This window comes from Garra rufa, chromosome 7, assembly GCF_049309525.1.
Source record: "Garra rufa chromosome 7, GarRuf1.0, whole genome shotgun sequence".
NCBI classification, from domain to species: Eukaryota; Metazoa; Chordata; class Actinopteri; order Cypriniformes; family Cyprinidae; genus Garra; species Garra rufa.
In genome coordinates this window covers 41,525,334-41,540,247 of record NC_133367.1, presented here as the reverse complement: position 1 = coordinate 41,540,247, position 14,914 = coordinate 41,525,334, and the positions used below count along the sequence as shown (strand labels likewise).

Here is a 14,914-nt window from a genome sequence, read left to right as displayed (position 1 = left end):
TACTGTTGTCAATGACGTCAAAATCAATAGTTTGGTCGCTGGCAGCTTATTCATCACATCCACTATTAAATGACGGTGACCATATTTTATGGCATACAGTAATTGCTCTGCAGTAAAGCCATTCAAACCAGTTAAATTTTTGCTGATGATTTCTTCTGTTATGCCTGCGGTAATTATGAGTGAAACATCATATCATTATTGCCTATTAAACAGTTCCACCTCGAGGAATTGCATGTATTGAGTCATCAGATATTTTAATATTTTTGCGCAGAAAAAACATACTAGCGACCGTATAAAAGAATGTTGATGTATAACTTTTAAAAAATGAAGGTGGTAGAGGGTAGCAAATGATGTCCCGGGTTGCTAAAGACTCGAGGTATGCATTTAAGGGTTAAGATGCAAACTGTTGGCCACTTAAGGTGGTTTGTTGTAGTACAAAGTGACTGCATTTTTATTTTATATTCATGGTTTTGTTGGCAGTATAAAATAATTAGATGCTGAACCCCAGTTATTTAATTTAATATCAATTGTTAGAATGGCAAATGATCAGCAATCTCTACGTAAAACTGATCATGCAGACCAAACCATTAGTCGTAAAGACTTGACACTTGGAAGGATGGTAGCACACCGTCTACAACGCCACTAAAGCTCAACCCAAATGGCCTGAAGGTGACACTACAGTGGTCAAAAGTAAAAATCGTTCATAATTCCTAAACTGTCAGGTTCAAAATTTTCAAAAAAACCTACATTTGCGAACTAGTCCTAGATTTTGGACCTGATCAGAACCAACCCAGTGCAGAAAAATTCTCTGGTGAGTTAAACTGTCAACTAACCATCACAACGGGATCCCAAAACATCCGTAAGGGACAACTCTTGAATGGAAAGAGATGTTTTCACCAAATTTGGAACACATACATAAGAGCTGAGGTCCCAATACAAGTGGTGTTATAACAGGTGGTGTTATACTTAGTGGTGTTATAACAGGTAAACATATATATATGTATGAGGGTGACTTTACCTCAAGAACTTTGCCTCAAGAACCACTGCTGTCAAATCAAATCATTCATTAACTATTTTCAAGTATGTAAAAAAACTACTTTTGCGCACTAGTCCTAAGTTTTTGGTCAACCTCAATAAAACCACTGCAGTACAATTCTCTGGACTCTCTAGGTCAATAATTATTAAAACAAGGTTGAACTTCACCCTTTGGGTAGCTATAACAGGGCCATTTACAAAAGGGATACAGTAACTATACCAAAAAGCCTATAAATCCAAAATGAAAACTCAAAACTTCATGAAACTAAATAAACTAAATAAGATGATTTTAAAAAGCACACAAAATTTCATGGTGATTGGACCTATAACAGTCAATAATTGAAAAAAAGAAATCATATTTCTATGGTAAATTACATGGATTTGCCAAAAAATTTTATTTTTAAATTACTGATTTAGGTGGCTACAGACTTGCTAAATAATACGTCATGTGTTTTTCATATGTGCTTAAATGCCTTAAAGCGCTTGAATAGTCGCTGATTGCAGCTATATTTATTATTGTGATAATTTTAACATTTTTTGGCCATCACTTTTTCTAAACGAGTTTCATGATAAAGTTTCTAATCAAGTTTTGTGGCACACAGGAGTAATTTAATAGTGTCTGATTTGAACTTCAGGACCATAAATAATTATAGACTGCATATATTAAGAGACTCTAAACTCTTGTAACTCTTGTTTTTGGAGAGTGTTATGGAGTATCAGAAAGGCTCTTCTTTCAAATGCTGTAAACAAGCTCTCAGTGTTGTTCTTAAATGCCTAAAGAGCTGGTTGTTATGCCCAACGCTCTCCTCAAGCAGAGCAGTTTAGAAGTGTGGGCACAGTGAAGATGGAAATGCATCCACTTAGTGTAAATAATTAATCAAGGCCTTTTACAGTAAAGCGGCGGTGGTGGATTAGGGTGAAGGGGCTGTATAGTTAAAGCCGGCCTGAGCTTCAGTGCTGGACGAATCGATTCGCACTGCAGTATATTTGGAAGAGGATTTCCTGAAGTCAGTTTCATAGCTACTTCAATGCAGATTCTTCAAAAAAAGAATATATATACACACTTATTATATACACTATATACTGCATTTTTGTATAATTATAAAAAAAAAATCTATAAATTAAAATGTCTTTAATTATCGTATTTTAGGACATGATTTTCATTTAAGGCCTTTCTCACCAAATACTGATATGTGATTAATAGCATCATTAATTCTGAAATTACTATAAGCCATAATTGTAAGTATGGTAATTAGGGCTAATAAATAAACAAATTAGGGTAAGCAAGTAAGCAAGTAAGCAAGCAAGCGAATGAATGAATGAATGAATGAATGAATGAATGTATATATATATATATATATATATATATATATATATATATATATATATATATATATATATATATATATATATATATATATATATATATATATATATATATATATATATATATACACACTGTAAGTAGAGGCCAGTTATAGCAGATTATAATTATAACGCATTTCCATCACTGGATGGATCTGATCTTAGTGTTCGAAATCAGAGCTGAGCTGAATTGGCGGAGCAGGAGGTATTTTAAGAACACAATCACTTTCACGTCACTGGATATGGAAGGCTATTCTAAGAAATAGGAGTATATTTAGACCTTATCAAAGTATGCAATGCAACAAATACAATGACGCCTAAATTTAACATCTCGCTGATTATGTGTAAGTGAGCTACTCTTGTCTAACAGCAGCAGGATGGGTATGAGGGCATGTGTTTAGTCCCGGGCTTACATGCGTGCAGAGAGAAGTGTTTGCGGTCGGCGCTGGCGGCTCCGGCGTCTCCTTCTCCGAGCAGGTACTGGATGGAGCGAAGCTGGAAGCAAGGATCCGACAACAGCACAGTCGCAGCCCTTGAGTTCCTGCAAGAGCAAAGAATGAGGATGTTTAGGTTGTTGCAGGCGGTTAGCAGGGTGTTGCTGTGTAGTTGCTAAAGTGTCATGTGAACTGGATCTAAAAAAACAGGGTTAAATTAAAATTTGAGATGCGAACCAGAGCTCTTCACCTCTCAAGTACATCTACGTACTGCGTGAGCTACTGAACAAACCTACAGTCTATGAAAACCCATAGATATGAAGCTGGATATGGCATGCTAACATACAAAAACATCAGTTTTTAAATTTCCTAGCATATTAAAGGAACCGTATGTAAGAAATTTATTTCAGTTAATCATAAAATGGCCCTGACATGTCACTAGACATTAAGAAATCATGTTCATTTCAAATACTTATATCACTGACAACAGTGGTCTGGCCAGGATATTGTCATTTAAAAGTGACAGTTGCAGCCCACAACTGATGTTATTGTTGTCATTTTGTGTTTTGGTCTGAGGCTCCACCCTCCAGCTGTCTACCAATCACGAAGTCAGTAGAGTTTCGTCATCCGGGTTGCCAGCTCTGCTCTAGTTACAGCTGCAGCTACGAAGTGTTGGATAAAACATGTATAACGCTACGAAATCTAAAAGACCTCGTTATGAATCCGAAATACGTTGTGACAAAGTCTGAAATAAAACAAGGATTTGTATAGGATATGCCTTTGGAAGATGGAGACGGCTGAAAACGGAGAAGAATTTGAAGACAGACGCCAACGTTGCTTATTTTCTCCTGGACAGGTAAGATTCATATATGTTTGGCTAACTTTGCTTCCGTACACAGTGGATTTTCCACGGTCGCCCGTGCTAAATGCGTTCATAAAAAGCTTTATATCGCACCACTAGCAGGGTAACGTTATGAAAACAATCTGTGTTCCGACTGAAATGTGGTATTACAGTACATCTTTATGAAATATTTGGCTAATCGCCATTAAATTTTTGCGATACATAATTACTTCGCAAAACATCTCTCGTGAAGCATAAACATAATTAACAGAAGAAGAAGAAAAAAAAAAAACACTGTGTAGGACTCGTCACTTGCCATTAGTAGCTCCTTGTAGCAGCCTACTATCCTGCTGGATCCTGCAGTTTAGATGGCAACCTGGAGTCAGGGGGGAGCGGGAGGGGATACACCGTTCTACAGTATTTTGAAAGTGATTGCAGTACCAGTTTTGGCCACAATCCTACATACGGTTCCTTTAAAATTGTTTTTAAGTCATAATATAATATTCTTTAACTAATTGTGTGGAAATTGTGCTTTATCAAACTCTGTTTTACTGCCTCTAGTCTTCATTTTTTGGAAACTGCATTGATATGTACTTATTGTAAGTATTTCACGTCTCGCGAAAAAGTGCCCTCAGGTACGTTTTTGTCATGAGACCAGGTAGTCTTTTTGACTAAAGATGAAGAAAGAAAGACATGAACATCTTGGTTGGCATGGGGCTAAGTAAACTTTCAGGAAATTTTAATTAAGGAGTGAACTAATCATTTAGGTAAATGTTCCCAATCCTCACTGTCTCCTCTTTGTTTTAGAAAGACCAAACTATGAAAGAGTTTCTGCCACTGAATAAAAAAATACTTTTTTTACTCAGAATTGCATCATATAACCTTGCAATTCTGAGTTTTTCTTCTCAGAATTGTGAGACATAAACTCGCAATTGCAAGTTATAAAGTCTGATATGTTCACAGAGTTTACATCTCACAATTCTGACTTTATAACTCGCAATTTCAGGAGTGAACTAATCACTTAAGTAAATTTTATTACTCCTCACTGTCTCCTTTTTCTTTTAGAAGCATGTTTCAGCCACTTAATAAAATTTGTATCTCACAATTATGATTTATAAAGTCCAGTTCTAAGGAGAAAATAAAAAGAATGTGTCTTGTACACAGAGAACAAATATGTTCAGAGTTTATATTTCACAATTCTAACTTTATAACTCGCAATTGTGAGTTTATATCTTGCAATTCTGACTTTTCTTCTCTCAGAATTGTGAGATATAAACTCGCAATTAAAGTCCAGTTCTGAGGAGGAGAAAAAAGTGTATTGTTCACAGAGAATAGATGCTCACAGAGTTTTTATCTCACAATTCTGACTTTTTTTCTCGCAATTGCAAGTTTTTATGCAAGTTATAGTCAGAATTGTGAGATATAAAGTAAGAATTGTGAGATATAAAGTAAGAATTGTGAGATATAAAGTCAGAATTGTGGGATATAAAATCTGAATTACGAGATTTAAACTCAATTCTGACCTTTTCTCTCAGAATTGTGACACATAAGCTCGCAATTGCAAGTTATAAAGTCCAGTTCTGAGGAGAAAAAAAGACAAGTGTCTTGTTCACAGAAAACAGATATGTATAACAGATATGAGTTTATATCTCACAATTGTAACTTAATAACTTGCAATTACGAGTTTATATCTTGCAAATCTGACTTTATAGATCGCAATTCTGACTTTTTATCTCATAATTCTGAATTCTTTTCTCGCAATTGCAAGTTTATATCTTGCAATTCTGACTTTTTTTCTCAGAATTTGAGAGATATGAAGTCAGAATTGCGGGATATAAACTCACAATTCTGAGTTATAAAGTCAGAATTGCGAGAAAGACTTTTTTTTTGTTTACATCTCTACATTCTGACTTTTTTTCTTAGAATTATAAGATATAAACTCACAACTGTAAGTTATAAAGTCCAGTTCTGAGGAGAAAAAAAAAGATGTGTCTTGTTCACAAAGAACAGATTATGTTCACAGAGTTTCACAGAGTTTATATCTCACAGTTCTGACTTAAAAACTTGCAATTGAGTTTATATCTTGCAATTTTGACTTTATAACTTGTCACAACAAGCATTTTTTATTTTGTATTCACTGGCGGAAACTGGCTTCCGTACAAAACTGCCAGTGGGGCTACATTTGTATGTTTTTTTTATTTTGTGATAGATGGATGAGAGTTGTGCAGGAGGGAACACCGCTGCTCCATAACAGAATCTGCCACTCATGACAGCCACAGCGAACAAAACTTGCTGATATTCAGCACCGTCATCAGCACTCGTTATATCACACATTACGGAAATAAAAAAGTCATGCAATTTCTGCATACATACATCCCTGATAGTCAAAGCTAAACTTTTTTTTTTTTTACAGTGGATCAGAAAAGTCAGGACTTGAACTCTGGATGCCCTAGGTGCTTTTAACCATATGTCAGAGCACTGCCCACAAATATATGGCTCTGACAGAAGGTCACTTTTAATAAATATCTAACTCTAAGTAGTAAAAGTTAAGCCTGACTTAGCAAACATTACTAAAAATGACAGTGGGAGAGAAAGACTCGCACACATTGTTCATTGGAGCACAGCTGTCAGGTTGTAAGAAAACAGAGCCATTCCTGTCACACACAACTCATGTGCAAATAAACACATCTTGCTTCTTCAGATGGAAATAAACCCTATTTGCACATCTGGACACAATAGATGAAGACAAGACGTTAGATGATCTATACAACACTTGGCAGGCTTCTGCAAACAGTCCTGTTGCTTTGTCCATATCCCGCAGAAAAAAGGGACCACTGGCAGATGATTTATGGAGTTTCAGCCCTAACGGCTGTGCATTAAAACCCAAGCAGAGCTTTCCCGCCACCCCGGCGCACCTGCTGTATACATCTAACCCTCACTGATCAATCTTTCATGTGTTTTTCCGACCGCATGCACCCACTCAACATACAGTTCCTCATGATGCAAGCAAAGGAAAAATGACTTCCTTTAATAATGCACTATGGAGTTTCTTCTCTCCATTGTTTGTGTGGGTGAAATGATTGGTTTGAAAGTGAGCAGCATCTACAGGTACATAGACAAGAGACACACAAAAGCAACAGAGCAGGTAGAGTAACAATGGACTCTGACTCCTGCAGTCCAGAGGACATGTTTTGAGGGAATAAAGGTTTACAACCGAGTCAGATCTAAATAAATAATATGAAGTATAAAATATTTTCAGAATACTAAGACTGAGGTCTTCAATCCTGTTCCTGGAGAGATACCGTCCTGCAGATTTCAGCTCCAACCACGATCAAACACACCTAAACCAGATAATCAACCAGAGTGTTCAGAGTTACCTGATAATTACAGGTAGGTGTTTTGGGCTGGAACTGAAGTCTGCAGAACAGCAGAGGGTTTTTGGGACCCGTAAAGACAGTAGAGATTCCTGTACTAACATAAACTGATTTAGAAATTAGAAACAAAATGAAATTAAAGCTATAAATAAATATAAACAAAACCAAGCAAAGGAAACCAAAACTAAACACACACACACACACACACACACACACACACACACACACACACACACACACACACACACACAACTAAATTCAAACACAAATCTCAAATTAAATCCAAACCAAACACACACAAAAAAACTAAATCAAAGTCAAAACAACACTAAAACAAACAAACAAAAACAAACACAAAACCAAGCCAAACAAACAAAACCCAAACAAAAGCAAACAAAAAACTAAACTCAAACAAATCTTAGACAAAAAATAATCAAAAGAAAAGCTAATCAAAAAACAACAACCCACAAAGCAACATTTAAACAAAACCAATTCAAATAAACAGAATACAAACTAAACCAAAACAAACAAAAAAACTACATCTAAAACAAAACAAAATCTTAAAATCCTAACCAAACTCAGGCAAAAACACAAAACAAACTCAAAACAAAACCAGTCAAAACAAAACAAAGTGAAACAAAAAACAAAGCAAACCAAAACAAAAGCAAAAAAAAAAAATCAAACAAACTTAAACAACAAATAAGCCAAATAAAAGCAAATCAAAAAAACAAAACAAAACACACACAAAACAATTCCAAACAAAACAAAAATGTCTAAAACTAAACCCTAACCAAACAGAGACAAAAACATGACAAAAACAAAACAAACCCAGTCCAGGCCAAAACAAAACTCAAAAAACAAACACAACACCAAGCCAAACAAACAAACAAAAAACTAAATTAAATTGAACAAAAAAACAAAACAAAAAAAAACACAAAGCAACATTTAAACAAAACCAAGCCAAGCAAAACAAAGCCCAATCAAAAACAGAAACCAAAAAAACCCAGACAAAACAAAACAAAACCAGTCCTTATCAAAACAAAACTCAAAAAAACTAAGTGAAACAAAACCAAAGCAAAGCAAACCAAAACCCAAACAAAAGCAATAGCAAAAAAAACCTCAAACAAAGCTTAAGCAAAAAACAAGCCAAATAAAAGCCAAACAAAGAACACAAAAAACACAAAGCAACATTTAAACAAAACCAAGCAAATCCCAACCAAAAACAAAACACAAAAACACAAAAAAAAAACATGACAAAAACAAAACAAATCCAGTTCAAGCCAAAATAAACTAAAAACAAACAAACAAAAACAAAGACACAAAACCAAGCCAAGCAAACCAAAAACCCAAACAAAAGCAAACAAACAAAAAACTCAAATAAATCAAACAAAAAATAAGCCCAATCAAAAACAGAAACCAACCAAACCCAGACAAAACTAAACAAAACCAGTCCTTGTCAAAACAAAACTCAAAAAACAAAGTGAAACAAAACCAAAGCAAAGCAAACCAAGACCCAAACAAAAGCAATAGCAAAAAAAAACCTCAAACAAAGCTTAAATGAAAAACAAGCCAAATAAAAGCCAAACAAAGAACAACAAAAAAAACACAAAGCAACATTTAAACAAAACCAAGCAAATCCCAACCAAAGACAAAACACAAAAAACAACAACAAAAAAAAAAACATGACAAAAACAAAACAAATACAGTTCAAGCCAAAACAAACTAAAAAACAAAAAAACAAAAAACAAAACAAAGACACAAAACCAAGCCAAGCAAACCAAAAACCCAAACAAAAGCAAACAAACAAAAAACTCAAATAAATCAAACAAAAAATAAGCCCAATCAAAAACTGAATTTAAACTAAACCAAAAGAAAACAAATCACAAAAAAACTACATCCAAACAAAACAAAACAAATCTCAAACAAAATCCTAACCAAACCCAGATCAAAGCCAAGCAAACCAAAAACCAAAACAAAGAATGAAATATTTAAAAAAGAGACAAAAAAAGTTTTCTTTCAGCTGAAAATCTGTGTGAATCAGGGAGAATGGAGAAGGCTGTGCCATAATAATATAATATAATATAAAATAATATAATATAATATAATATAATATAATATAATATAATATAATATAATATAATATAATATAATATAATATAATATAATAATGTTTGCACATCTTTGCTCTTTACCTGACCCCTATGCTCTAAAATGTTGGTTGTTGTGGCAGAAATGGTGTTTCAGAAATGGTGGAACTTAATCCTTTGCAGATGTACAGACACAAGAGCAAACCTTTAGGACGTCTGTGCCGGGAGACAAACACTTGAGCAAATATGTTTGTGCCCGCATACAAACACACCCAGCTGGCTGCCGTGTTTACAAGACGCGACTGGCTGTCATGCTAAGTTAGCAATACAGCACACACACACAATGACAGGGCTGGACGGGCAAAAACGCTCAAACAACAGAGGTCTAGTAAACAAATGAAATCACACACAAGATCAGTGCCCACACAACCCGCACCTGGCAGCCTCCTGCTGCGCTCTGAGAGCGACTGTGCCGGCGGCCTTTTAAACACTCATTTTTCGTTTTTCCATCACCAAAATTAACACAGACACATAGATAACAATAAAAAATTATAAAAAGTGTACATTGTTTTTGCACTGAACTCATTATTATTTAATGGTACTATTTGTGCATAAGTAAAAACTACAGTGACTAGTAAAAAATACAGTAGCTTTAGTTTTGCATTAGGGCTGAAACGATTAGTCGGCAAAAAATTGGCGACAACTATTTGATCTGATGTGACCTAATGTAAGAGCCTACAAAAAAACAACACTGCAAGATTGTAATTCAGCTCTCCTGGCTGCAATTCAAAGACATGCAAATAAATACAGAGGGCAAACAAAGCCAAACCAGTAAAGTGTGGGAAAGTTTTACAAAACTAAAAACAAAAAATGCTAATCACGTGCAAAACAAGGACCTCAAACAAAACATGTACAATCAAGCCAAGAAAACCAAAACCCAAACAAATGCAAAAACAAAACCCAAACAAAACTTTAACAAAAAATAAGCCAAAAGCAGAAAAAAACAAGAAAACAAGAAAAAAAAACAAGAAAACCACAAAGCATAATTTAAACAAAACACAAACCAAATTAGGGCTGCAACGATTAATCGAACGATGTTGTGAGGCGCGTTTAGTCAATGAAGCCGGTACTTTGATTAGTAGTAAATCCCCATCACGTGCGTTCAGCTGGAGTGGCAGTTAATACACACAGCCTTAAATCACTGACAAGCCACGCCAAATCGCGCTGAAAATCGAATTCGACTAATCAAATTACTACTAATCAAAGTACCGGCTTCATTGACTAAACGCGCCTCACAACATCGTTCGATTAATCGTGCAGCCCTAAACCAAATAAAAAATACTTAATTTAAACAAAAACAAAACGTCAAACAAAATCCTAACCAAACCCAGACAAAAACAAAACCATCCTAAACAAAGCTTAAAAAACAAACACAAACAAAAACACAAATAAAACCCAAACAAAATCACAAAACCAGGTTAAGCAAAATATAAACAAATCCCAAACAAAAGCAAGTAAAAAAACTAAAATAACAAAACAAAAACACAAAGCAACATTTAACAAACAAAACCAAGTCAATGAAACCAAAAACAAAACAAAAAAACTAAATCCAAACAAAATCCTAACCAAACCCAGACGAAAACACAAAACAAAAACAAAACCAGTTTAAACAAAGCCTAAACAAAGCTTAAAAAACAAAGCCAAACAAAAACAAAACAGAACACAAACAAAAACACAAAACCAAGCCAAGACCAAACAAAAATAACAAAACAAAAAGCAACATTTAACCAACAAAACCAAGTCAATGAAACAAAAACCCAACCAAAATCTAAAGAAAACAAAAAAACTAAATCCAAACAAATTCAAAAGAACGTCAAACAAAATCCTAACCAAACCCAGACGAAAACACACAAAAAAGGGTAAAACCAAGCCAAGCAAACGCAAGAGAAAAACAAAACAAAACCCAAACCGTGAACCAAAAAAAAAACTAAGAAAAAAAAACACAAAGTAACATTCAAACAAAACAAAGCCAAGCAAACCAAAACCCAACCAAATATAACCCCCCCCCCCCCCCCCCCAAAAAAAAGAAGTCACACTAAATCCTAACCAAACCCATACAAAAACACAAAACAAAAACAAAACAAGTTCAAGCCTAAACAAAACTAAAAAAACAAAGCCAAACAAAAACAAAAGAAAAAACACAAAACCAAGCAACCCCCAAAGCAACATTTAACCAACAAAACCAAGTCAAGGAAACCAAAAACCAAACAAAAACTACTAAATCCAAACAACAACAAAAAATGTCAAACCATATCCTAATCAAACCCAGAGAAACCATCTAACCTACACGTAAGGCCATCAACAGTGGTTTTGATAAAACTACTCTATAGACGACTGAATAAATTGGATTTAATTGTTTTAAACTTACTTAAAACCATTACTTAATTGCTTTTACTTAGTACTAGAGCTTCACAGCTGCTTATTTTTTCTACCAGTGAAAAAGTGGGCGAGTCACTGTTTACCTTACTGTATGTAAATGACTCACAATGTCACTTAGTGACAGAACTAGATCAAAGACATCTACTAGTTATTAAAACCCGTGAACTGTTCTATAAACAAAACGCTGTCTGTTAAGTGACATTTCAGACACAACACTGCAAGCTATTTTGTTTATGATCACTCCTACCAACAAAAACAGCTTTGTTTCAAAGCTTTGAACTACTTTTGGATTTCTATGTTTGTGAAAACAGATGTTGTGAGGAGTAATACAAACAGTGAAACCTCCTAGTGCTGCTGTATGAAATGTCAGAAATCTGGAAACACAGCTTGTCTAAATAAAATTAGTCGACAAAGACAAAAAGTATTAGTCTCAATGGAACAGTTCAACAAAAAAAAAAAAAAAAAAAATTGCTGTTAATTTTCTCATTCTTAAGCCATCCAATAAATAAATAAATAAATAAATAAATAAATACATAAATAAATTTGGGCATTTGTATATAAAAAAAAATAAAAATAAAAAGATTTTGGGTGGATGTACTTATATAAAAATGTGGGATTGTATTTATTTATATTTATAAGAATATTGACCCATTAAAAAATTAAATCGGGTTGTAAAACATCCCTGTGCGACAGCAGGTGTCTCTCTGAGAGCACAAGCCTGTAAACAGGAGAGGCTATTTGTGGCATCTGTGGCCCCCAACAGACAGACACTGACTCACTGGCCCCTCTCTGAGACTCTACTTCAATCCTGCTTCTCCCAAGCACAGCGGGGCTGACAGATGAGCGTGGGGGAGGCTTTTGGAACAGCTACCATCACTACACACACGGCTCACGATTCCCTCACATCCTTCAAAAACATGTCCGCATCCACTCAAACTACACTTGGCATGCTGTTAGATAATTAGGACTGGTCGCAGCGCTGACAAGGGGCCCTTGGGTGAAAGGGCCCGTATGGTTGCAATACAAACTAAAGGGTGAAAATTAAAGAGAAAGTGTAGAGTTTTTCAATAAATAGTGAAAAAAGTAGGACTCTGTATAGAGGAGTGCAATATTCTAGTGATATCAGAAGTCCAACCTTTCACCGTTTGTTTTTACTTCGTTTGCAGTATCTCTTACAGCGAGTGTGATGGCAGACTCCCCAATCCACTATATATTTTTTTTTTTTTTTTAGGTGAGAATGTACTGTGAATATAAATGAGAATGTAAATGAATATGTGCTGATTACAATGTAATCAGACTTTAGCCATTAATATGTTTTTAAGATACTGAAAAAAGCACAAATGTCAGGGCATGTCAAAACTTCTTCAGGGCCCCAAAACACCCTCAGACCCCGGAGGGTTAAAGATGGGTCGTGGCTGGGTCTTCCAACATGACAATGACCCAAAGCACACAGCCAGGAAAACCAAGGAGTGGCTCCGTAAGAAGCATATCAAGGTTCTGGAGTGGCCTAGCCAGTCTCCAGACCTAAATCCAATAGAAAATCTTTGGAGGGAGCTGAAACTCCGTGTTGCTCAACGACAGCCCCGAAACCTGACAGATCTAGAGAAGATCTGTATGGAGGAGTGGGCCAAAATCCCTCCTGCAGTGTGTGCAAACCTGGTGAAGAACTACAGGAACTGTTTGACCTCTGTAATTGTTAACAAAGGCTTCTGCCAAATATAAAAAAAAATGACTCCAGTGATCAAATACACACACACACATATATATATATATATATATATATATATATATATATATATATATATTAGGGGTGGAGCCGAACCCGAATACGGTATTCGGAAAGGCACAAATAGCGTGTTTTTTACAAATACTTATTTCGAACAAATACTTTAAAAAATATTTGTATTCGGGAACAAGAAAAACTTTATATCAAAAAGCTGTGTTTCCTCATGAGACCGCAGTGCATGCCCGGCCCGCATGAGTGAGTGACATTCACACACAGCAACAGAGAAGACTCGGCTGAGCGAAAAAAGACTTCACTGCATCACTATTTTTGTTGAATAGATTTTTGTACCTTAACTGGGTTCTGGAGGCAGTTTATAACTTTCGGGAAGGGGAGTTTGATCGGGAGATTATTCCATTAGGGGCCGTTCAAATGTAGCATCTTTTGCGCGCTCAAGTTCGTTATTTCAAATGTAGATGCGCGGTATGCGCACTCATAATGGTAGCGAGTTGGAGAAAGTGGCGCACCTAGCATTTTCCACGCGTTTTTAGGCGCGACATGTGAACGGCCCCTTATATGGTACGTTTAAGTTCTTGCTGTCTTTTGCAGACAGCAAGATGTAGGCTATAGGATAGTTAACCTTAGCATAGCTTCCCGTCACTCATTATTTTTACGCCTATTTTGAATTTTACTCGAATACAAATACAAATACTTTTCCCCCCTCAACAAATACAGATACAAATACCGGCTGCTTTGAACACCCCTAATATAAACTCAGCAAAAAAAGAAACGTCCTCTGACTTTCAACTGTTTTTACTTTCAGTAAACTTAATGTGTAAATATTTGTATGAACCCTAAAAGAGTCAACACCATAAGATATATATATATATATATATATATATATATATATACACATATAAAATGTTTCACAGACGTGTGACTAACAGAAATAGAATAATGTGTCCCTGAATGAAGGGAGGCTCAAAATTAAAAGTACCAGTCAGTATCTGGTGTGGCCACCAGCTGCTTGAAGTACTGCAGTGCATCTCCTCCTCATGGACTGGACCAGATTTGTCAGTTCTTGCTGTGAGATGTTACCCCACTCTTCTACCAAGGCACTTGCAAGTTCCTGGACATTTCTAGGGGGAATGGCCTTAGCCCTCACCCTGCGATCCAACAGGATGATCAGCTGTCCTTCCTGTCTCCCTGTAGTGCTGTCTTAGGCGTCTCACAGTGCGGACATGGCAATTTATTGCCCTAGCCACATCAGCAGTCCTCATGCCTCCCTGCAGCATGCCTAATGCACGTTCACGCAGATGAGCAGGGACCCTGGGCATCTTTCTTTGGGTGTTTTTCACAGTCGGTAGACAAGTCTCTTTAGTGTCCTGCGTTTTTAGAACTGTGACCTTAAATGCCTAATTTTTGTAAGCTGTTGACCATTCCACAGGTGCATGTTAATTAATTGATTATGGTTAATTGAACCTGCATGGAAAACATTGTTTAAACCCTTTACAATGAAGATCTGTAAAGTTATTTGGATTTTTACAACATTGTTGTTGAAATACACAGTCCTGAAAAAGGGACGTTTCTTTTTTTGCTGAGTTTATATATATATA

General features: G+C 35.6%; 2 protein-coding genes across 2 annotated transcripts in view; one reads left to right on the top strand and one right to left on the bottom strand.

The window, feature by feature from the left end:
* The window catches only part of LOC141338169 (E3 ubiquitin-protein ligase RNF123-like), a 201,681-nt gene that overhangs the window by 106,554 nt on the left and 80,213 nt on the right, over window positions 1-14,914 (top strand). The gene's annotated exons all lie outside the window — the stretch shown is intronic.
* The window catches only part of LOC141338899 (E3 ubiquitin-protein ligase RNF123-like), an 89,936-nt gene that overhangs the window by 14,338 nt on the left and 60,684 nt on the right, over window positions 1-14,914 (bottom strand). Inside the window, exon 5 of the mRNA XM_073844513.1 lies at window positions 2,814-2,941. Coding sequence (XP_073700614.1) covers window positions 2,814-2,941 — 128 coding nt within the window. The remainder of the gene's footprint in view (window positions 1-2,813; window positions 2,942-14,914) is intronic.